Here is a 25,836-nt window from a genome sequence, read left to right as displayed (position 1 = left end):
TTGGACACCTTTTCTCAGATGTTGATAAGGAACACTCTGCAAGGACAACTGGGCTGAGTGTTATTCTGTTCCATGTATAAGTCAATGATGATAGGCCTGGCTGATTCTCTTAGTGTTGAACATTGCAACAGTTTGTTCTACAACTGTATGGCTTGCTACACTGTTGGGATTAAGTCAATAACATGTAGGCCAGGCTGAGTTAGGGTGGCGGGTTGCGAGGTCATATTAATTACTGTAAATAGCAATAATAATCTGCCACATTCACAGAAACATCTGCCAGTGCTGTGGAATTACAGCTTTTGTCTCTTGTTCTAGCTAAAATGTTTTAGGATGTTTCGAGTATGCATGTGTTGATGCCTTAGACATGAGTTTCGAAAGGGAAGAGAAATTAGCTTCTTGTATCTATAACTGTCCGTTTAAGTTTTGCTTTATCACTCAGCTTTTCTGCAAACCATGATTTTTTTCTTTGCAGCCCAGAGGAAGTCCGGGATATTGCTTCAAGGATGATTGGGAAAAAACTATTTACCAAACAAACTGGAGAGAAAGGGAGGATATGTAACCAGGTGTTTATCTGTGAGCGCAGGTATCCAAGAAGAGAGTACTATTTTGCTATCACTATGGACAGGTCTTCTCAAGTGAGTAACAAATTTACTGCTTCCAATTTGTTGTTGTGACATTATAATGTCGATTTTATTGGACCAGCTTTTTCAATTAAACCTTTAACACTCATGTTCTGAAGATTTAATTGTTGCTGGTATCCTTATTGAAGTGAAATCTTCCTCTGTGAAATGGAAGAAATCATGTCATCAAACAGTACAACATCTGCTCGAGGGCTCTTTACAGAATGTGAACCATGAGTGGAACTCCTGCCTAATTTCTATCCCCTCTATATCCTAAGAATACTGACTTCAATTGTAGCTCTCCTATCATCATCCTGGATGAAGTCAACTAACCTGGCATTGATTAGGAACTCTGTCATGTTGGGGATCTGCTTCCCACTAAGCCTAATGAATCTGATGGGTATGGATTGCTGAAAAACGTCTTTCTTCTGCCTTATTGAATGGACGCTTTTTAGAGAATTTAAGATTTTTCAGGCAACATACAGTTTTTGCTTAAAAAAGTTGAGTACATCTGATGGAAGCAAACCGTCAGAGGGTATTGCCTTTTTCCACTTTGTTTAGGACTATTAGTTGCCCAGTTTATTTTCCATTACTTTGTGCTGAAATTACTTGTGGAAATTCAAGGTAAGATGAGACTCGAGCACATAACAAATCTCAAATAACAGGAAAAAAATAAGCAGAATTCAGAGGGACCTCAAAAACAAAATTATAGATGCTGGAGTGTGAAGAAACGCAGACGTTCTTTAAAAGGGAGTTGGGCAGATACCTGAGGAAGAGGAACTTACAGGGTTATGGCTAAAAGGCAGGGATGTGGGACTCAGCATGAATGTTCTTTCAAAGAGCCAACCCTGGCATGATGGGCCTCCTGTGCAGTAAGTTTCTATAGTTGTAGGAAGAAGATAGGGCAATAGTCAGGAATTCTATAAACACATAACATGTAAGTGAATGGATCAGGTAAGTGTTGGGCTGATTTAGAAATTTAGAGGAAATATTCTCATTGATAATAAAGAAATGGCAAAAATACCGAAAGACTCCTCTGCCTCAGTTTTCACAGAAGAGCATTTATGGGAATTGGGGATTAAATGGAACAATCAGTAACATGCCCCCTAAAATGCTGAGAATGTCATGTAGGAAATAGCAGAGACTTTTATCAGTCTTGCAAACATCCTTGGCTATGAAAGTTGCACTGTAGTACTGGAGGCTGGCTAATGTAATACCTCTGTTCATCCAGAGAGAAAAGATTAAATGAAGTTAATTATGGGCCAATCAGGCTAATGGTCACAGGCGGTTAGCCTCCAAAAAACAAGAAATATGATTCACTTAGAAAATCATGGATTGATTAAGGACAGATAAAATTTGTATAAGCTGTGTCTAACAAAGCTAGTAATGTTCTTTGAAGAAATAATGGAGTGTATTGAATAAGGAAATGGAATGTGTTTGTTAAGGTGCTGCATAGAAATCTTGATAACATAGGGCATGTGGCAAAAAAGGAAATATGGCTGCATGGATAGCATATTGGTTAAAGGATATAAGTCACAAAATGCTGGTTAATGAGTATTTTTTGCACTGGCTGAACGTAAACTATGGCATCCCCAAGGGATCAGTGTGGAATCATTGCTGTTACTACAAATCAAATCTTCACTTAGATATAATAAATATAAAATCAAGATACTCAGGTGACAGAAAAATAAGGTGCATAAGTAAATGAAGAGGACTAAGTGACTTCAGGAGGATGTAGGCAGATTAATAGATTAGACAGTTAGAAGAAAGTGCAAAGAAACCTGAGATGATCTACTTTGAATGGAAGAATGCGAAGATACATGCACTTTGAAATAGAGGAACAAAGAAACTTGGTGATTAGATTTGTAAATTTTAAAAGATTGATTTTTTATAAATAAGTACATGGCATCTAGATTCAGCTATTCTTAATTTGCATTTGCATGCTTTTCGATGCTGTTGCTTTTTAGGAAGCTTGTTGTTGCTGATTTGACACGAGGTATCACTGTCAAACCTACTCAAGTTGGCAGAACAACCGAAAAGGGCTGGATTATTCATATGGCCTTGATGAGTAGCGAGTCTCTTGTTCACAGTTTTTGGAGACATTGTCAAAAAGAGCAAATGAACAGCACAAAAACCATGAGATTTGGTTGTAAGAAAGTGATGGTACAGGGAGAATATAGTGCCGAGATGAAGAGTCCTAATAAAACATGCAATCTGCTAAGGATATGTCAGAGGCAAGACAGACCTTATAGTATTATGACATTGTGGGCATAATAAAATATGTAGTTATGGTCCACTCCAACACTGTTAGCTTATGTATTTCAACAAGTGTACGGTATTTTCTTCCCTCAGCTGTCAGGAACTTATTGCTTCCTTCATGCAAAACCCTGGAAAGAATGTTCTTGTTACCTAAAAATTCTGGTTTGTAAATCACTAGATGAGGAACCATGTGACATGGGAAAGAATGATATAAATTTGATATTTTGAATGGATGGGCAATGATTTTGATGTATGCGGCCTGATTAGAGGGGGAAAAGTCAGCATATTGATGCCATGGGTGAAGTTCAGGTAGATACATTCTTAGCATGGGTAAGGCTGAGGACCATAGGGTCTTTATGAATGGATGTACTGGGATGTATTGAGTGGCCTTCCTCATTTATATTAATTTGGTTGAGTAGGTTGAAGCTCAGGAAAACAAACCTTCAAATGCACAAATTATGAATCCAAAACTGTTTGCAAGTATTCCCCAGCTATATATATTCCAATATTGTGTTACGAACCTGTTATGATCATTAACCAAAATAACCAAATTTACCAAACAACCCCAAATGAAGAAATTACCAACAAGATATCACTTCTTGTAACTTTTACTTTAACATGAGCCAGAATAATGCAAATTAAACATGAATTAACAGGCAAATGATACTTCAAGTAAAAAGGTAAATTTCACTTTAAATAATAAATACAGAAAGATACATCTGACACAACCACAAGCACCTGCATCACTCCATGCAGGGCATGTGGCTCCACGTGTTGTTCCAAAATTCTCTAACTGGGCCTTTGCTTTGTAGGATCTCTCATTTTCCCACTCAATTGATTTGGCCCTCAAACTGCATTCACCGTATTACATACAAGGTCACCAGAGACAGTCGTCACCTGAACGGCACAGTCTTGCAGAACCTCATTGGCCAGGTTTGCGACAGTCTCAATGGCACAGGTTCTCCACAGACTTTATCGGATCCAATGGAAGCAGCAGCAATAAAATTGTCCAATTCCGAATCCCTGCTCGAATCCTGTCTTTGGTTTTCTGCCCTGCTTAATTGTATTACTTACACACACACATAGCTCCTTGTAAATGTGCCTTCTTTGTTCTTGGGAATTGTGGAGCTGCTGTGTCTGGAACCGGATTGTGTCAGCTGCCCATCTCCTGAAGGGACTAGAGTAGAGGAATCTTCCTGCTGGGTGAACCTGGAGCTTGAGCATCGAGCAGTGTGAACCTGCTATTTGTTCAAATGGGGACATGCCATACGTTTAATGTTTCGAATCCTATGTATGTTTAATGTTGTTGAAGCTGCTGTTTATTTAACAGTGTGGACCTATTTTATGTTTAAAATGTTGAGCTGCTATAAGTTTAAGCATAGATCCACTGTATGTGTCTTAACATTGTGTGATTAAGATGGTGCTGCACCATGTCAACACAGGATCTTGCATTGCTCATTGTTTTAGTTTGCTTCCTTCAAGTTTTTCATTAGTTTTTAATGTTGCTTTTGTGAGATAGTAATATTAGCACATTTGTAAAGCTGATTGTGAAATTTGACTGTCTGCTGAAGATGTAATTTCTTCTTTTTCATTATGTATGATTTTTGATGACAAGCAAAATTCATTTCTGATTGGACAATAAAATTGAATTGAATTCTCCCCTCTGCTGCAGCCCTCCCTTGCCCGCAGCCCTACCTTGTCTGCAGCTCTCCCTTGTGTCTGGTCACGGCTTTCATATTTTAACTTCCTGTTAGTACTGCACCCAGGTCAAGGGTTGCCAGGTCACATGGACCAATCTTTCTTAATATTCAAGAAAATTATTCCTTTACAATTGATGCAAAACTCTTAAATATGATTTTCAGACATTATTCTTAAAGCTAATTAGAGATTCCCCAGATGCATTAAAGAAATTACAAATTTTCCTTACTGTACTGCTTCTGGGTCAAAGGTTGCATTGTAGCAAGAAAACAAGTGCCATGTACAGTGAAGTGATGGTGTTTTGTATTTCAGAGTGGGAGTGACCAAGATCCAGAGCTTAGAGCATTGAAGAGTATTTTCTTCAGATTATTCATAGCCTCTATATTTGGCTCCACATAAGTCATTTGTTTGGCAGGTCTACACTGTCTTACAAACCTCTCCCTTAACTGCCTTACATGTTTAAGAAACTAAGCTCTGTTTATATTCCTATGAAAAATGTGATTGTTTCTCACTATCTACAGGTTATTTCGGAGATTTGCTATTTTTCTTTTCTGCTTTTAAAATAAGGCAGTTGTCCTGGACACTTTATTTGTTTAAATAAATGACCTACATTGGCATTTTCAAAACAAATGCATATTTTTACAGGAATCATCCATACACATATTTATCATTCAAAATATTTGGGGAGGATAGCTGTTGGACAGTGACAGAATTAGAGCAGCAGTAGGAGCGATTTTAACATAAGGTACAATAAAAGTGAAAAAGAAATTTCAAGTATTTTCTGATCAGCCTCCAGAATCCTTTTAAGGTTTACTGGTTAGGCCGATGGATAGGGTGATGAATGTGCAGTGAATACTCTGTCCCATTTGTTCCTCAAAATTGCATTTGGGCTCCTATGTATATCATGGATCTCATTTGGAATGCTTTTGTAGCAGGTTACTCATTTGAGCTCATTTAATGTAGGTTGTGGCTGTATCCATCATCGATTTACATGCAAGCTTATGAAAATTATAGATATGAAAAATCTACTGGTTTCTTCAAACCTGCCTCACACAGTTATGATAGTTGTAACTTTAAGGTAGGAGACTCATGACCAGCAATAGCCATGTAATCGCTTGGGAGAGGCACAAAAACAGATAAAATTCAAAGGCCAATTTTGGGGGTGCGCGGGAGGGGTGGTGCGTAGGGAGGTTGGAAAAACCTTCACTGACGCTTTTAGGCGATCAAAAATTAGTCCAGCAGAACACATTCCCTTACTGATTAAAAATCTGTCTTCACAACTTACTTTCCTGCCTATCTTTGTGTCGTCAGCAAATTTAGCAGCCATAATTTCCATCCTTTCATCCAAATCATTTATATAAATAGTAAAAGGTTGAGCCCCCAGCACTGATCCCTGTGCCAAAACACTCATTATGTCCTCCAACCGAAAAAGACCAATTTATGGTTACCCTCTGTTTCCTGTTAGCTAGTCAAACTTCTATCCATGCCAATATATTACCCCTACACCATGAACTTTTATTTTCCACAATGATCTTTGATGTGGCACTTTGTCAAATGCCTTCTAGAAATCTAAGTACGGTATACGCTACATCCACCAGTTCGCCTGCATCCACAGCACCTGTGAGTCCTTCAAAGAACTCCAATAAATTGGTTAAACATGATTTCCCCTTCACAAAACCATGTTGACTATGCCTGATTGTTGTAAAAGAGTCTTCTGCTGACTTCAATGTTGAAGTCTCTTACTTTGCTAACAGATATCGATATCATCTTTAATAATAGCTTCTAACATTTTCCCCATGACAGATGTTGAGCTAACTGGTCTATAGTTTCCTGCTTTCTGTCTCCCTTTTTGAATATAGGAGTTACATTTGCTGTTTTCTAATCTAATGGAAACTTCCCCGAACCTAGGGAATTTTGGAAAATTAAAACCAATGCATCAGCTATTTCACTGGCCACTTTTTTCATGATCCTAAGATGAAGTCCATCAGAAATCAAGGATTTGTCAGCCTGCAGCTCCAACAATTTGTTCAATACCACTTCTCTGGTGATTGTAGTTTTTCTGAGATCCCCCATCCCATTTCCTGATTTACAGCTATTTCTGGGATTTTACTTGCATCCTCTATAGTGAAAACTGATGCAAAATACCTGTTCAATCCATCTGCCATTATTAATCCCCCAAACTCACTTTCAGTAGGACCAATTCTCATTTTTTAACTCTTTTCTCATTTAAATATCAATGGAAACTCTTACTATCCTTAATTCTTTTATTGTTACTTATGAGTGATTTCAATTATATGGAGAGACAAGAAAAACTGGGATCGTTCTTCAAATAGAGACAGTTAAGAAGAGAGGCGTTCAGAATTATGAAGGAATTTAATAGTGTATCAAGGTAAAACTGTTTCCACTGGTAGAAGGGTCAGTAACCAGAGGACAACATATTTAAGGTAATTGCTAATAGAACTAGCAGCATGATGAGGGGGACATTTTTATGCAGCGAGATATTGTGATTTGGAATTTAAAGGGCAGTAGAAACAGATTCAGTAGTAACTTTCAGAGAAAATTTCAGGGCTTAGCGGAAATAGCACAGGAATAGGACTAATTGGATAACTCTTTCAGAGAACTGGCACGGGTACGATGGGCCAACCAGCCCCCTTCTGTACTTTAAGATTCTATGATGCTACTGTGGCATGGGACTTGACAGGACAGATTAATTTGAAAGGTGAATTCTAGAAGAATTTATTACCCTCCCCAGGACAAAATATAACTTGTGTTCAGGAAGCAGCCTTTGATGAGTGAGAAGTTTATAAAGTAGGAATGGTGCACTACATGGCTACATTGCCCTTTCACCTCTGCTTCATTAACAATGTGCTCAGGGGTTTCTGTTAGATCTTTGATGTACTTTTTGAACCTATTGCAAACTCAATTTAAAACTTCTTTTTAGAAAGCAGTGATTTTTTGCCTGTATATGTTGGGAGAGAGTTCTGACCCTGTGTGTAAGCAATATCTACAGTTCTATCTTCTAAACAGGAATTTTGCGTGGCTCTTGCTTGGCTGAAAATCAGCTAACTTAAGCTGCTAGTTTCTTTAAACATATCCTTGATGGCTACAAGTATAATTGGTGGGTGGAGTATAAAATTTTACACTGGCTTAGTTAGGGAACGCTGCTGAGTTTGTGGCTGAAATTTGTTGTCAGAGCAAAGGGAATTTTACTCTGCTGCACTAACCTGAGAACACTTGCTGTTTCACTGGGCTATGAAAGTAGAAGAGTCTTCTGCTGACTTCAATATTGAAGTCCTTACTTTGCTAACAGATATCTATTTATAAGCCTTTTTCCCTACAAAAATCTTTTGCTGAGTTAATGGCAGCTTAATCTCTTCACTTTATTGCATTACTTTCTGAACAGCTGTCATGATACCAAGTTCTCTCTGCTCTGAAGTATGTTTAAAATTGACTTGCCATCATGTTTTGACTGTTCTTAAAATAACTGCAGATATACTTGTAGATCCAGTGTGCATTTGGTGAACTCTGGTTCACTGTAAAGTGCCTTCTCATTTAAGAAAAATGATTTTGATCCTGTCACAAACCATTTTACAAGAATCTTAAGATTAATCATGTAAAACCAAAACGCTTCAAAAAATTCTTGTTTAGAACATACATCGCAGGTTAGAAACAGGCTATTTGGCACATGTTTGTTTCTGAAATGAATCAAGGAAAATTCCTTCTATTCAGACAAAATTAATCAACGGCACTGTAGTGGTTATGATACTGAACTAATAACCCAGACGCCTGGACTAATAATCCAAGAGAAAGTGAGTTAAAATCTCACCATGCCCATTTGCAAATTTGAATTCCATTTTATAAATCTTGAATTAGAAATAAAACAGATACCAGCAGAAGTAACAGTGAAGCTGTCAGATTGTCATAAAACCCAACTGGTTCACTAATGTCCTTTAGGGAAAGAAATCCACCATCCTTACTTAGTGTGATCTATATGTGACTCCAAACCCACACCAAAGTGCTTAACTCTTAACTGATGTCTTAAGTAGCTTTGCAAGTCATTCAATTGTATCAAGCTACTGTAGAGAAGGCAGCCCACCCAACATCACCTTTTCCAGACAGCTACGCATGGGCAATAAATGATGACCTTAAAACAGGCACCCAAATCCTGAGAATGAATAATTTTAAAAACACAAAGGTCTCCCTATTGTTTTGATATTTAAGTTACTGAAAATTTGAGTAACTAACTTCTACCTTGCCGGGGGAAAAAAGCTACTTACAAATGTTATCTGTACATTCAACCACAGCAACTGTTTTGATTGATGTTTTAAGAATTTAGTCTTGCCCTTGTCCTCACCCCGCAAATGATCCAGTGGATTATATTTTCCAATTTCTCCAAATCTCATGGCATGAGTATGCATGCACAAGTATTTACCATGCCTAAGAAGTGATTTCAGTTTGAGAAAATTTGCGTGTCCAATGCTAATGGCCTGCTGTACCCAGCTGTGCATACTGACATTTGCTTAATAGCACAAGTTTATGAACCAAGGTTGGTGAGAGAGTGGGAGGTGTGAGTGGGTGGTGTTGGAGTTAATGTCTGACATACTGGGGTATAGATCAGTTTCAAAGTATTCTGTTGGTTTCTGTTAGAGAGGGAGCACTACATACTGTAGTGAGATCGCATCGCCTGGGAGTAAAGCACATTTTACAGGAGATTCTTATTTTTGCAATACTGACTTGAGTTGCTATTCCACTAATTCGAGCACTGCTTTGATTATTTAAATATAGCAAAGTGCATTCACATAGTGATTTCCAAAAAGTTTATTCCGTGAACCTTTATTGCTACTGGATGCTTTAGTTAGGATGTTCAAATAGTCTTAGTTCAGGTCATGAATGAGGAAATTGAACAGAACAAGATCTTTCAGGAATGTACTGGAGTCCCCTCAATACAGTGTGAGTTAGCAATTTTACAAATTTGGGTAATAATGGCTCTCAGTTTGTGGTTGTAAGGACGATGAAGCTGTCAGCGATCTCTGTCAGAAGTCTGCAACTTTTGGCTTTTACATGTGCATAGTTAAACACAAAAAGCCAGAAGTTGCTGTTAACCCTGTTCCTCCACAGGGTGTGCTGTTTCAGTGTTTGCAAACTAAATCAATAATAAACAGAATCAATAATTTGATAGCAATGTCAACATTTTTACTCACTATTCTCAAAAACTACTGAAAATATTGTCTATTTCATAATTACATAATGCACTTAATTACTGATGAGCACTGAAGAATTAATTTTACAAATTTGTAGTCTCATTCCCTTAGGATGTTTAAAAATTGTATGATTTTTAAAATAAAAATTAATTTGATTTTTCAAACTTTGATATTTCCACATCTCCCTTAGTTGCATTTTTTGTCCTCATCTTCATTTAGCTTTCTGTGCAATGATTAAAATTATAAAATTATATTCTTTGCTTTTTATTTTCTGCTTTGTTCTCTGAGAACTCTTCAATCTGATTGACTGATTAGCCTGCCTGTCCTGTTTCAGGATGTCATAGATCCCCAATCAGTGGTGCCAAGTTCAAAGTGCTGTTGGAATAGAGGAAATCTGTATTCTAGAGCCCACTAAATTTCTGTGGGTAACATTCTTTGAGACTAGGATTGAGGCTGCCCTTTTACTACTGATTGCAAAATCTGGGCCATTGTCTCAGAAATGATGTACCTCAGTGCATTTTCTTTTGTTAAATTAAAGATCCAGTATATTCTAGTTTTATTCCGTACCTTACTCATCCCAATTTTTAGCCATTGACCCTCTGTTGCCTTGCCAAAGTCTTTTATTTTTCACGTTATGATGATTAATTATGTCGTATTGATGAAAGGGGGTTGAACTCATCTTGTACTACTTTCCTTCAATTCCACACTCTGGCTTGAGTTAGTGACAGTATGGTACAATTTACAAGTCGACTTCTGTCAGATTAAATACTTACCCGTTCTTAACCGTTCATCTGTAAAGTTCAGATTCATAAGACCTTAAAAGGAACAGTTTAGATTGGTCAAGCCATAATCAAGAAGCTAATTGACTGCTGGGTTTTATGGCAAATGGTTTCATGGAGCCCAGAGTGATTGAGTAGCTGAATGCTAAAATTGGGAATTTGGTGCAAGTGATGATGTACCATAACTGCAAGATGTGGGAGTTTGTGAAACCGTTGCATTCCCAAAAAGCCTTATCTGTAGTAAGTGTCTGCAGCTTGAGCAACTTCAGCTTAGGGTTACTCGGAATCCAAGCTGCAGACATTGCAGGGCATTAGGGAGGGGGCGAGTTACCTGGACACTTTGGCCCAGGAGGCATTCACACCAGTTAGGATAAGTAGTTGGTCAGTGGTGAGAAACAGAAGTGTGCGACTGTGAATCAGGCAAGTATGGGGATCCAGCATGCAGGGATGGTGGACCTTGGCCCTTGACTTTGACCAAAAGGTACCAGGTACTTGCTTCTTGTGTGAATGAGAACAAGAACTGTAGAATGGGATGGGCAACCTGGCCATAGTACAGTGGTGCATGGGGAGTGAAAAGAAATGTGGAGGTGATAAAGGACAGTATAGTCAGGGGGATAGATACCGTTATCTGCAGTTTTGATCAGGAGTCTTGGAGGTTGTGTTGCTTGCCTGGTGAAAGAGTTAGAGACATCTCCTTGTAGCAGGAGGACAACTTGGACAGGAAGGTGAAGATTCTAGATGTCTTGTCACTTATTGATGTAGATAGAACTATGGGATTGAATGTTACTGATAAGAGAGGTGTGTTGCCAAAGCTTTTCATTTTGCTCTCATCAGAACAGACACAAGAATGCCAAATTTCAAGCAATCGCAACAATTTATACTACAGGAGAGAAGAGTGCTGATGGGTTGGCAAGTTGACTGATTGGCCGAGGCATTAGCAGTAAAAATGCAACAGGGGAACTATAGGCTCCCCAAGCTCCCGGGTAATTCAGAAAGGCAGAAGAGTTGAACATATTCATTTTGTTTGCAGAAAATGGGTCCTTGCGTATGAGTGCATGTTGCTTCTGGTAAGCGTAAATGAGCCATGTTACGAGCTCAATTGATTATCTTAAATTTTTTGTCAGTGTTGCTATTAGCACACTGAGGATTGTTTAGCAAGTGCTGCCCAATTGCGGAATCACATCTAATAGTAGACGTTTTGTTTTGGGTTTTGCAAATGCAGCCTGGTTGAATATGGTTTGTACCCTGCCTATTACAAACAACTGAACAAGCTGTTTAATTCGATCAGCCAATCGTTGGAATGTATATCCGGCATGTGGCCTGTGGATTCCATATTAAATTTGAAAGTGACATGCTCCAGCCCCGAACAAGAATCTTGAACTTAAACCAATCCATTTACATAGTTATGAGGGGAGAGCTAGCTAATGTTGATTGAGTAAATAGACTAAAAGTTATAGTGGTAAATAAACAGTGGGAAACATTTAAAGAAACAATTCAAAATGTTCAACAAACATACATTCCATTGAAAAACAAAAACTTGGCAAAAAAAGATTCATCCATGGTTCACTAAGGAAGTTAAAGATAGTATTAGATTATAGGAAGAGTTTATAATGTCGCATAGAATAGTAGTAAGCCTGAGGATTGGGAGAGCTTTTGGAACTACAAAGGACTGCCAAAATGTTGATTAAGAGGAGAAAAATTAGAATATAAAAATAACTAGCTAAGTATATAAAGACAGTTTTAAGAGATTTTACATTTATACAAAAGAGGCGGAGATAGGAGAAATTATCATGGGGAATGAGGAAATGGCAGAGACATTGAACAAATATTTTGTGTCTGTCTTCACAGTAGAAGACACAAATTACAAACCAGAAATAAAGGGTAACCAAGGAGCTTATCAGAGTGAGGAGCTGAAGGTAATTAATATTAGAGAAAAAGTGTTGGAGAAACTTTTTTATTCATTCACAGGATGTGGGCTTTGCTGGCTGGGCCAGCATTTATTGCCCATCCCTAGTTGCTCTGTAGAAGGCGGTGGTGAGCTGCCTTCTTGAACCGCTGCAGTTCATGTGATGTAGGTACACCCACAGTGCTGTTAGGAAGGGAGTTCCAGGACTTTGACCCAGCAACGGTGAAGGAATGGCGATATATTTCCAAGTCAGGATGGTGAGTAACTTGAAGGGGAACTTGTAGGTCGTAATGTTCCCATCTATTTTCTGCCCTTGTCCTTCTAGATGGTAGTGGTCGTGTGTTTGGAAGGTGCGGTCTAAGGAGCCTTGGTGAATTACTGCAGTGCATCTTGTAAGGCACATACTGCTGCTACTGTGCATTGGTGGGGCGGGAATGAATATGTATGGATGTGGTGCCAATCAAGCAGGCTGCTTTGTCCTGGATGGTGTCAAGCTTCTTGAGAGATATGCGAGCTGCACTCATCCAGGCAAGTGGAGAGTATACTATCACATTCCTGACTTGCGCCTTGTAGATGGTGGGCATGCCTTGGGGAGTCAGGAGGTGAGTTACTCGTTGCAGGATTCCTAGCCTCTGACCTGCTCTTGTAGCAACAGTGTTCATATGGCTAGTCCAGTTCAGTTTCTGGTCAATGATGACCCGCAGGATGTTGATAGTTGGGGAATTCGTTGATGGTAATGCCATTAAAGGACTAAAAGCCGATAAATCTTCTGGACCTGTTGGCCTACATCCTTGCATTCCAAAAGAGATAGCTGCAGAGATAGTGGATGTACTGGTTATGATTTTCCAAAATTCCATAGATTCTAGAAGGATCCCAGTGGATTGGAAGTTAGCAAATTTAAATCTGATATTCAAGAAAGGAGAGAGAAAATGGGGAACTTTTGACTAGTTAGCCTGACATCAGTTGTTGGGAAATGCTGGAATTCATTATTAAGGAAATTGTAGAAAATAATTATGATTAGACAAAGTCCAAATGGTTTTACGAAAGGGAAATTGTGTTTGACAAATTTACTACAGTTTTTTGAGGATGTAAGTATAGGGTAGATAAAGGGGAACCAGCAGATATAGTATACATGGATTTCCAAAAGGCATTCAGTGAGGTGTCACACATAAAGTTAACACAGAGGGCAAGGGTGCATGAAGTTGACGGCAATCTAATAGCATGGACAGAGTACTGGTTTTCTTCTCCAGATGTTCCTGTTGAGCCTTTGCAGCTGTTGGAATATGTTAATCATCAACACCATCTGTAGACAAAAGGCAAAGAACAAAAACACTTGGATGTAGCCAAGATCTAAACATTGGCCACTGATTAACTTTATCATCACCCGCCAGAATAACATAAACCTTGCGATCATAGCATCTTTTATTAAAGAAGTGGAGTGCTCGTCAGACCACAAGATGCATCTCACTGAAAAGAAGACCAGCATGCAGAAGACCCCCAAGAAAGCCAGATGTGCAGAACTTGGCTTCCAAAAAGTACTGCAGACAATTCAGGCTCAGAATTGAGGAACAGCTGTCCTCTGAAGAAAACCCAAGTGATGATGTTGAAGTGGCAAGGTCGACCTTCACATCAATAGTTCTGAAAATTGCCAACTATGTCCTGGGAACACAGAAAAGAAACCACCCAGATTGGTTTAATGAAAACAATGATCAAAGTAAGAAATTTCTACAGGAGAAAAATGCAGCATTTGCAGCATGGCTGGAAGATAAAGATACATCTGCTACTAAGAAGTCACTCTAGGAGAGCAAAAGGAACCTTCAACAGCAGTTGCATAGGATGCAAGATGCATGATGGGCCAAAACAAGCCAGAGTTTCATGTCTATGCCGATCACAGTGTGAGGAATTTCTATAAAGCCCTGAATGCTGTGTATGGTCCTCTTAGCGCAGCTACTCACCCACCCTCAGCGCTGACGAATCTCTCCTGATGGACATGACAGTTATCGAAGTTATCAAGGCACTTTAGGGGTGTGCTTATCCGCCCATCCACCATAAATGGGGTACCTGTAGACAAGCTTCTGGACAGGCCCAAATGTGAAAACATGGACAGCAAACCTTGATTTAGACGTTGACAAAGCCATTAAATCCCTATCATAGAGTCATTGAGGTCTACAGCACAGTAAGGCCCTTCGGCCCATCGAGTCTGTGCCAGTCAAACAAGTATCAAACTATTCCAATCCCATTTTCCAAATCTAGGCCCATATCCTTGTATGCCAAGGCATCGCAAGTGCACATCCAAATACTTCTTAAATGTTATAAGAGTTTCTGCCTCTGCCACCCTTTCAGGCAGTGAGTTCCAGATTCCCACCACCCTTTGGGGGAAAAAATTTTTCCTCACATCCCCTCTCAACCTCCTGCCCCTTACCTTAAATCTATGCCCTCTGGTTATTGATTCCTCTACCAAGGGGAAAAGTTCCTTTCTGTCTACCCTATCTATGCCCCTCATAATTTTATACACCTCAATCATGTTCCCCCTCAATCTCCTCTGCTGCGGGGAAAATAACCCCAGTCTATCCAATCGCTCCTCATAACTAAAACTCTGCAGCCCAGGCAACATCCTGGTAAATCTCCTCTGCACTCTTTCTAGTGCGATCAAGTCCTTCTTATAATGTGGATTCCAGAACTGCACGCAATCCTCCCAGCTGTGGCCTAACCAGCATTTTATACAGTTCCAGCATAACTTCCCTGCTCTTATACTCTGTGCCTCGGCTAATAAAGGCAAATATCCCATATGCCTTCTTAACCACCTAATCTACCTGTCCCACTTTCTTAAGGGACCGGTGGATATGCACATCAAGATCCCTCTGATCCTCGATACTTCCCAGGTTCCTACCATTCATCTTGTATTCCCATGCCTTGTTTGTCTTGCCCAAGTGCATCACCTCACACTTATCTGGATTAAGTTCCATTTGCCACTGATCAGCCCATCTGACCAGCCCATCTGTATCCTCCTGTAATCTAAGGCTATCCTCCTCACTATTTACCACCCAACCAATTTCCGCATCATCTGCGAACTTCCTGATCAACCCTCCTACATTAAAGTCTATATCACAACAGCAAGGGACCCAACACTGATCCATGTGGAACCCCACTGGACACAGGCATCCAATCATAAAAACACCCCTCAACCATCATCCTTTGCTTCCTGCCACTCAGCCAATTCTGGATCCAGTTTGCCAATTTGCTTTGGATCCCATGGGCTCTTACCTCCATTATCAATCTCCCATGCGGGACCTTATCAAAAGCCTTGCTTGTACATTCCATCAAATGTCCCTGAAAGCATGGCAGCAAGGAATATACTGAAGAGCACCGGGGCCATGACACGCCTCTGCTTCACATCAAAGGGGTCATTACAGTCAATGACTCTGGCTGGTGCTCTTCAGTATATTCTTTGCTGCCATGCTTTCTGGGGCATTTGATGGAATGTACATTCAATGCAGAACAGATGGCAATCTCTTCAAGCTCAAATGACTGAAACCTTCATGAAGGAAAGCTCCAGGCTCAAGATGGAATCCTAGGAGAAATTTACAAATCTGGGAGACCCCAGCTAGCCATCAAGCTCTCACAATTGTATCACAATGTGGGATCAATAAACCTCGAGTTCAAGGATGCCTCAATTGTTCACTTGTACAAAGAAAAAGGACAAAAATCTGTGTGTGAGACAAAGCACAGAGGAATCTTGCTGCTTATGATAGCTGGTAAGATTCTAGCAAAAGTTCTACTCAACAGACTGTTAAGCCACATAGCAGAATGTGTACTGCCAGAAACTCAAAGTGGGTTCAGAAATGGCAGAGGCACTTGTAATATGATCTTCATCCTTCGGCAAATGCAAGAGAAATGCCGCGAATAACAGATGGGACTCTACTGTGCCTTTGTTGACCTGATGAAGGCCTTTGTCACAGTAAATAGAGACCTTGTGGAAAGTCTTAGCCAAACTTGGATGCCCTGTAAATCTGATACAGTCATATCACCGATGGAACAATGGCCAGAGTCAGTGACTGTGAATACCCCTTCGATGTGAAGCAGGGGCGTGTCATGGCCCCGGTGCTCTTCAGTATATTCTTTGGGGCCATGCTTTCTGGGACGTTTGATGGAATGTACATCCAATTCAGAATAGATGGCAATCTCTTCAACCTTAAGATAACTGAAATGCTCAACTAAGGTAAGGGAGATGAGGATACGGGAATTGCAGTTTGCCAGTGACTGTGCCCTCATGTCATACTGTGAGCATGGTCTTCAAAGGATCATGGACTGTTGTTCAAAAGTAGTTGACGACTATAGGTGAACCATCAGCTTACGAAAAACAGAGATACTCCACCAACCACCACCAAATTCTGGCTATACCTCACATACTATAACTATCAATGACAGAACCCTGAAGGTTGTAGATAACGTCACCTATCTTGGAAGCACAATTTCAGAAATGTCTGCATTGATGGTAAGGTGGCAAGTAGAATCGCCAGAGCAAACTCAGCATTTATCTGTTTACATGAGACTGTGGAGGGAATGAGGTATCAAATTTGCAGCAAAACTTGCTGTGTAGAAAGCTGTCTTATTACCTACCCTCATATATGTCTGAGACATTGGCTACCTGCTCCAGACATATTAAGGAGTTGGACAGGTTCCATATGACATGCATTAGGAACATCATGGACATCAAATGGGAGGACAAAGTGCCCAGGAGTGAAACACTTCAAAGAGCAGAAATGTCTGGCATTGATCCCTTTAAGATTCTTAAGGCAATCATTTATTCACAACTTAAACTTGGACACCACCTGCAAGTTAGTCCGGGATTAGAGTTCAAGGATTCCTTGAAGGCAAACCTCAGGAAATGTGGCATGTACACAAACGACTGGGAGAAAAATGCATAAGAACGAACTATCTGGGAAACAATCTTGAGTAGTGGCGTTGTTTCCCTCAAACAGCAAAGAGCACAGGGCAGCTAAGGACAAAAGGGGAGTTAGAAAGACTGGGCAGTCCTAAATCAGACCATGCATTCCTGCCCGCACTGTGGAAAGGCATGCAGATCTGCAGTTGTGCTCCACAGCCATCATAACACAATAGATGACTCTGCGCATGTAAGGAACAGCCATCTTGAATAATAAAGAGAAACCGATGACAAGGATTACTTCATAGATAGGGATAATGGGCCATTTTCAAATTGGCAGCCTGGAAATAACGCAGTGCTGCAAGGATCAGTGCTGGGGCCTCAGCTATTTGCAATTTATATTAATGACTTCGCTCTGGTCTTTCAGAAATCGTTTGACATGCATGCTATTCCTTGCTGTTGGAAATCAGACATCATTGTCCCGGTTGCTAAGAAATTGCAGCCTGCTGAACTGAATGATTACTGACCAGATGCTCTTGCATCCATAGTCATGAAGTGTTTCGAGCACATTGTGTCAACCCGTCTTTTAGATTTTATTGTTCCACATACTGATCAGTTGCAGTTTGTCTATCAACCTCAAGTCAGTGAATAGCGTTTTTCTGGCCTTTGTCCTTCTGATCCAACAGCACACGGATAGATTGGGCAACTATGCTCACACTGCCTTTGTTGATTTCTCTTCAGATTTTAATACCATGCAACCAATCAAGCTTTTGAAAAACTGAAAAACCTTGATGTTAGTCCTACTCTCCTACTTTGGATCAGTGATTTCCTTCACAGCAGGCCCTAACGGGTGTTAGTTTCCAGGATTTACTCCGAGCCCATGTTAACAAATACTGGATCTCCTCAGGGCCGTGTACTGTTACATTTACTTTTCGTTCTCTATATGAATGATTGTTAATCAGAGTACAACAAAATAATGACCCTGAAGTGTGCTGATGATATGGTACTTGTGGGTCTCATCAGGAATAATAAAGTAAATTATAGGGACTCTGGAGAAGTTCATAAAATGATACGATAATGATTCTCCTAAACTGAATGAAAACAAGACAAAAGAACTCAATATAGACTAGGTAAAAAACAGTTAATGATGTTCCTGTGAAGATTCATGATGTGGACATTGAAATCGTTACTAAGTACAAGTGTCCAGGTTTCAAAGTAGATGGTAAATTGGAGGGAACAGTGTATAGCTGCGGTGGCCAAGGAACGTACATGATTACACTACCTCAGAAAATTAATTTTTTTTCAGGTAGATCTTACAGTCAGGAAACTCTTCTATACGGCTATAATTAAACGTGCTGCCCTTTTCGGATATCTCGCCTGGTATTGCTGTTTTAGAAAAGCAGACTCTTTTATGGGTACAGAGATTATTGAAACAGGCAGGAAGGGTATTTGCGGAGCAGCTCTTTTTTGATCAAACCTGCTCTCCCAAAGAATTTTGACAAAAGTAATGAATGTCATCAACAATGAGAATCACCCCTTGTCTCGGTATTACTGTTAGTTGCGGTTAGGGAAACGGCTACCATCCTTCAGATGCAGGACAAATCAATTCCTGAAATCTGTTGTGCCCTTCTTTATAAGAACTTGTAGCATGAATTTGATATATGGATGAGGTTATGCACTCAAGTTGGGACTTACTGACATTTTAACGCATTGGAATAGTTTTTAATACATATGTAATTTAAGTTAAGAGACTGAAAGAAAGAGAGTCTTGCATTTATAGAGTGCTTTTCACAGCCACCAGATGTCTCAAAGTTCTTTACAGCCAATGAAGTACTTTTGAAGTGAAGTCACTGTTGTATTTCAGGAAATATGGCAGCCAAATTACACACAGCAAACCCCCACAAGCATCAATGTGATCTTGCTCCATTGTTGAGTTTATTTATGGCTGAGGTAGACAAATTTTTGGAGTCTCAGAAAATCTAAGGATATGGGAGTGGGCAGGAATGTGGAGCTGGGGCAAAAGATCAGCCATGATAACATTGATGTATGGTCTACTCCAGCTCCTATTTCTTATATTCTTATGTTCTAAGAATATAAAAGCTGAGAGTTAATGACAAAGCTGTAATAAAACCTTAGTAAGATCACAGTTGCTCTGTGCAGTTTTGGAACACTACAGAAAAAATGTTAAGACCATAGAGTAGATACAGTGCAGAATAACTGCTATACTGCCTGATGTGATGACATAAGAAGAAAGACTACAGCAGAAGAGATTAAGAGGTGATTTTGATATGATTAAAATTATGAAGGGATGTGATAGAGTACAGTAAAGTCCTGCCTTTTGCGACTCCCTTGTTCGCGTTTACACTTACCCGCACTTTGTACACTGCTTCGCCCATCGTGTGAGCGATGTTTGTTTATCTGCTTTTGAAATGTCCGAATCTCTACACTGATTCTTTGACAGTGTCATGAAACTACCATATTTTTAAAAATATTATTGTAGGCTTATGGGTGTAAGCATAGATAGTTCTGTCTGTGTGATTTAAGTAGACTAGACACGCTTAGACAACAAGATTGAAATTATCAAAAGAGTTGGGTGTAAAGCAGACTTTTGAAAGGGAGATGGATGAGTTAGGATGAGAGTTTCACAGGGTGTGAATAAAATTTGCATTTTTAGATAAGTGAAGGTGTTATTTGATTTTCAAAGGGATGGTGTAATGTTTACAACTAACAAGATAAGTGAGGCAAAGCAATACGTTTATTTTTCCCAAAAGAAAAGGCCATATTGACAATATTATGGGAAAATAAATTTCCAAGGACATGTAGAACAATGGAATTTTACATATTCAAGAGAGAGAAACATATATAAAGAATAATGGAAGGCTATGTGGTGGTGGCTGTGTAAGATCTAAAAAATATACTTTATGAGAAAGACTGGGGAAACAGCCCCTAGCTACTTTGCAGAAATCTGACTAAAGTTGTGTTAAAAAGCCTTTGGAATTCCACTGTCGAGTGGATGTTGTAGTAACCTTGCTGGATTGCCTATTTAAATTTAAAATTAATTTGGACTGTTGCTTTAAAGCGGGTGTGTAGTTGGGAGTCAGGTTAATTAGCAATTTCAGGATTTGTGAAAATGTTAGCTACCTGTAATCTTATGTATGTGTTTGAATTATTTTCTTTTGTTAATGTTTTAATATAATTTTTAAAATCGCTAAAATTGTTAGTGGATTCATTACTTCTGAATTCAGTGCACAAACCTTCTCATAATAAATACAAATTGCAAAACCGTTGTAATAGCCTGGCCGTGTTTCCCGCGTGGATTTGGTCTACCTGGCACACACCACCTGCCACATCATAACAACAGGTACACCCATTGAGCATAGCTTGAGCATGAGATTGGTTAATTTGCTATGAGAGAGTAGGAATAGACTGGATATCAGGTGATTTGTCTTTTCTCAGAGTAGTGAGGCTCTGGAATACAATACAGGCTAGTGTGGTAGGTGTTGACTCTCCAAATACTATCAGAGGGAACTGGACTAGTTCCTGCCGAGGACAGAAATCACATAAAACAGAATGTAGGCGTCTTTATAAATCTTTGTAATCCTTGGTTCATGTGACCACCTTGGCTGGTTTCGGTGACCTGAGGTAGGGGGAATCGGAGAGGAATTTTCCAGGATATATTTTGCTCTTTGTTGGCGCTGGGTATTCTTCTTTTTCATTGACTGTGAGTTTTAAATGGGTTGCGAATAAAACTGCCAGTGCTGGAAATTGGAAACAAAAAGCAAAAATGTGGAGTACCTGTAAACACAGCAGGTCTAATAGCTTCAGTGAAGAGAAACACAGTTTTTTGTAGAGTAATATAATTGCTCATAACAATGCTGCTCTCGCATGCTGGAACCTATCCAACTGAGTCTCATTCAAAAGCATGCTCCTCCTTCGTGATTTCACTGTTTGCGAGGTTTTGCAGGAACGTAACCTTTTACTGTATTTAAAAACTGATATGCAAATCTCCTTTAACACTAAAAAAAAGTAAGGGGCATGAACATAGGGTTTAATACAAGAAATTTTAATACAAGAGGATTGGACTTTTTTTGACAGGGTTGTGAAGCTGTGCACCGTATCAATGGAGGTAATAATTGAAGTGGAGACAGCGTCAACATTTAACAATAGGTCAGGTAGATGTTTGGAATAAAGGGGGATAAAAACATTTGGAAACAGGGCAAGCAAGTGGGATTAGGATTACTACTTCTGTTGGAGGATAAGTACCTACACTGAACAGGTTGGACTGAAGAACCAGTTTCCATTTTGTAATTTGAGTAATTCTATGAAACCGTGGATTAGAAGATCCGTTTCTTCAATTGTTACAGAATCCTAAATCTTCTGATTTGAGTGTTAAAAGTATATCTTTCTTTCATGTTTTAGGAAGTTAGAGCCCTTTTTTTCCACTTGCATCGTTATTTGATGAACCAAGGCAATTCATTCTATCATGTGAATTCATTGTTTCATTCATTCATTTTGGATGTATAAGTCAGGTTTGTAATTAGTTGATGATGACCCAGTAGCTTGTTAGGTGCAAAAGCAAAATACTGTGGATGCTGGGAATCTGAAATGAAGCAGAAAATGATGGAATGCTCAGCAGGCCAGGCAACATCTGTGGAGATAGAGAAACAGTCAACATTTCAGCTGGGTGACTTTTCATCAGAACCCTAATCAGAATTCTGATGAAAGGTCATTTTTTACCTTGACAGACGCTACTAGATCTTCTGAGCATTTCCAGCTTGTTAGATGCCTTAAATTGTAATCTATCAGAAAATAGTTGGAAAGGGTCTTGGGGAAACTCCAAAGTATTCCTTAACTATGTAGATAAAGAGAAGCAGCCATGCTGTTACCTTGGCTAGTATGGATTTACCTGGCACCAGGCACTAATTGAAATAGCTGGCAGTTTCAAAAGTTGTTCAACTCATCTTTCTAAGAGTCAGTGTTCCCAGAATTTTAATATTGCCTTTACTGGTTTCCCTAGAATTCAGATCTGTGGTTTAGGTCTCATGTGAGCATAAAATCAACAGTCAGGAGGCAATTTGACTATGGAGGGTATCACAGCTCAGCATGATCCTGCGCTCAAAGTTTGTCATAAGTGCTTTCCAGTGTTCATACCGTAGTGATCAGTAACAAGTACCCTGTTTTATCCCTCCATACCCACGAACGTTGGGTCGATTATAGTATTGCTGCCTCAGCTAATAATAGATTGTTAATTCAAACTTGGAAGATTATCATCTGTCTGACTTAATGCCAGCCTGGTGATGCCTTTACCAACGTCAGGGAAGTTATAGTTCAACTTGTTTGTTTTTGGTGGTGGGGAAGGGTTTCTTACCTATTTTCTCAGGTACCTTTTCTCCTCTGCTGAAAGAGTTTAATTCTTGCTAGGCATCAAGTGACACTGGGGTCCTGGAGGCCTTCCAGTACCTCACCCTGATGAACTTCGGTGCTGAGTGTTGTTTGGGAGCATCACAGCTTTGCTTGTCATCACTTGTAATCCACATAAATGCACTTCAGTAAGTGCATAAGAATGCAATGCAGACTGGGGGACCTTGGTAGATATTTTCCCTCTTCTTTCTCCCAAAAGCCCATCCCCGCCACCCCAAGCTAAAAACCAACGATTTAACATGGTCACAACATGCTATGTGTATAATTACAGGACCTGAAAAAGAATTATCTCTCTCTCTCATATATATATATATATATTTATTTCTAAAATAAATCCACCCTTGAGTTTGTGGAATGTCTTTGTTAAAATGTATTCTGTTTGTCTTTTTCAAAGGGCCCTGTTCTTATAGGCAGCAGTTTTGGAGGGGTGAACATTGAAGATGTGGCAGCAGAGACTCCAGATGCCATTATCAAGGAACCAGTGGACATTATGGAGGGAATTAAAAGAGAGCAGGCTGTCAAGGTACTGAAATATAAACATACAAAATAGTAACAGGAGTAGGCCATTCAACCCCTTGAACCTGCTCCGCCATTCAGTAACATCATGGCTGACCTGGTTGTGTTTCAAATTGCATGCTGTCATATACCCCTGATAACCTTTGATTCCCTTGCCTAACAAGATTCTATATAATGCCACCTAAAAAAATATTCAATGACTGCCTTCTGAGGCAGGGAGTTCCAAAGTTGCAGAACCCTCTAAGAAAAAGTTTCTCCTCATCTCTGTCCTAAAAGGGTGACCCCTCATTTTAAAACAGTACCCCCTAGTTCTGGGCTCACCCACAAGTGGAAACATCCTTTCCACGCCCATCTTGTCGAGACCATTCAGAATCTTATATACTTCAATCAAGTCACCCCATACTCTTCTAAACTCCATTGGAAGCAAGCCCAGTCTGTCCAACTTTTCCTCTTAAGACAACCTGCTCATTTCAGGTATTAATCTAGTAAACCTCCTCTGAACTACCTCCAGGGCATTTGCATCCTTCCTTAAGTAAGAAGACCAAAACTGCACATGGTATCCGATTTGTGGTCTCACTAATGCCCTGCATAACTGAAGCATGACATCCTTACTTTGATGTTCAATTCCTCTCGTAATAAAGGATAGCATTCCATTAGCCTCCTTAATTACTTGCTGTACCTGCATACTAGCTTTTTGTGACTCATGCACGAGAACACCTGGATCTCTTTGCATCTTGAAATTCTGCAGTTATTCTCCGTTTAAGTAATGCGCTACTTTTTTATTCTTCCTGCCAAAGTGAACAGCCTCACATTTTCCCACATTGTACCCCATCTGCCAGATTTTTGCCCACTCACTCAACCTATCCATATCCATCTGCAACCTCCTTATGTTCCCTTCATAACCCACTTTGTTGCCTATCTTTCTGTCATCTGCAAATTTACCTACTAAGCCTTCACTCGCCTCATCTAAGTCATCGATATAAATTGTAAAAAGTTGAGGCCCCAGCACAGACCCCAGCGGAACTCCACTTCTCACACCCTGTCAATCAGAAAAACCATTTATGTATACCCTCTCTTTTCTGCCAGCCAGCCAATCTTCTATCCATGCTAATATGTTACCCCCTACACCATGAGCTCCTATTTTCTACCATAATCTTTGATGTGGCAACTTATCAAATACCTTCTGGAAATCTAAGTGCAGTACGCCTACAGCCTCCCATTATCCACAGTACGTGTTACTCCTTCAAAGAGCTCCAATAAATTCCATAAGCTCCATAATTTCCCTTTCATAAAACCATGCTGGCTCTTCCTGATTACCTTGAGTTTTTGTAAGTGCCCAGCTATAATCTCCTTAATGATTCTAAAACCCTCTCCATGACAGGCGTCAAGCTAACTGGCCTATAGTTTCCTGTTTTCAGCCTGCCTCCCTCTTTGAATAGAGGGGTTATATTTGCTTTTTCCAGTCTGATGGAACCTTTCCAGAACATAGCAAATTTTGTAAGATTAACACCAACATATCTACTACCTCATTAGCCACCTCTTTTAAGACCCTTGGATGAAGTCCATCTGGGCCCAGAGACTTGTCAGCCTGCAGCTCCATCAGTTTGCTCAGTACCTCTTCCATAGTGATTATAATTTCACCAAGTTCCTCTCTCCCTTTCACCTCCTGACTTACAGCCATTACTGGAATGTTTTTTTTTATCTCCAACAGTGAAGTGAGAAGCAAAATAAGTTCATTTCACCCACCATTCCCTTATTATCTACTATTAACTCCTCATTGTCACTCTGGAGGACCAACGCTCAATTTACTTTTTTCCTTTTTAAATACCTATAGAAACTCTTGCTATCCATTTTTACATTTCTAGCTAGCTCCCTCTCATACTCTAATTTCTTTCTCTTGATTAACGATTTAGTCATTCTCTGCCGTTCTTTGTATTCTGACCAATCATCTGACCTGCCACTCATCTTTGCGCAGTTATATGCTTTTTAAGTTTGATGCTTTCCATAACTTCTTTAGTTAATCACTGATGGTGGGTCCTTTCCTTGGAATTTTTATTTATAGTAGGAATATACTTATTCCATGTAGATTAAAATGACCCATGATTATTGATATCCCTTTATCACAAGCATACAATATTTTTTCTTGTATACCCTGTCCTACATTGTGGTTACTGTAAGGGGGCCTGTAGACCATTCCCACTAGTAACATCTTTCGTCTACTATTCCTTATCTCCACCCAAACAAATTCTGCATCCTGATCTCCTGAACCAAGGTCATCTCTAACTATTGCACCAATGCTATCCTTGATTAATACCTTTACCTAGTTTCCTATTCTTCTTGAATGTCTTATACCCCTCAATATTCAGGACCCAATCCTTGTCATCCTGCAGCTACTGCTACTTACCCATTTGATAAAGGAATGAAGAAGGAAGCGTTTTGACTACTCATTAAGCTATTACAATTTGATTTTGATTCTAGAGAATTTTTCACCTCAAAATGGTAGGAGATTATAATTACCCAAATGGTGTTTTCTTTCTTTTAAAATGAATAT

The 25,836-nt window shown here is 39.6% G+C and overlaps 1 protein-coding gene across 2 annotated transcripts in view; it reads left to right on the top strand.

Moving 5' to 3' along the window:
• Positions 1-25,836, top strand: part of LOC121282621 (succinate--CoA ligase [ADP-forming] subunit beta, mitochondrial-like) — a 115,891-nt gene that overhangs the window by 33,280 nt on the left and 56,775 nt on the right. For both annotated transcript variants that reach the window (XM_041196402.1, XM_041196401.1), the window contains exons 4-5: positions 473-635; positions 23,164-23,292. In XM_041196402.1, the coding sequence (XP_041052336.1) occupies positions 473-635; positions 23,164-23,292 (292 nt within the window). The remainder of the gene's footprint in view (positions 1-472; positions 636-23,163; positions 23,293-25,836) is intronic.

Source organism: Carcharodon carcharias, chromosome 9 (assembly GCF_017639515.1).
Source record: "Carcharodon carcharias isolate sCarCar2 chromosome 9, sCarCar2.pri, whole genome shotgun sequence".
Lineage (NCBI taxonomy): Eukaryota > Metazoa > Chordata > Chondrichthyes > Lamniformes > Lamnidae > Carcharodon > Carcharodon carcharias.
Note: the sequence above shows the minus strand (reverse complement) of the source record. Positions and strands in the feature narration are given on the sequence as shown.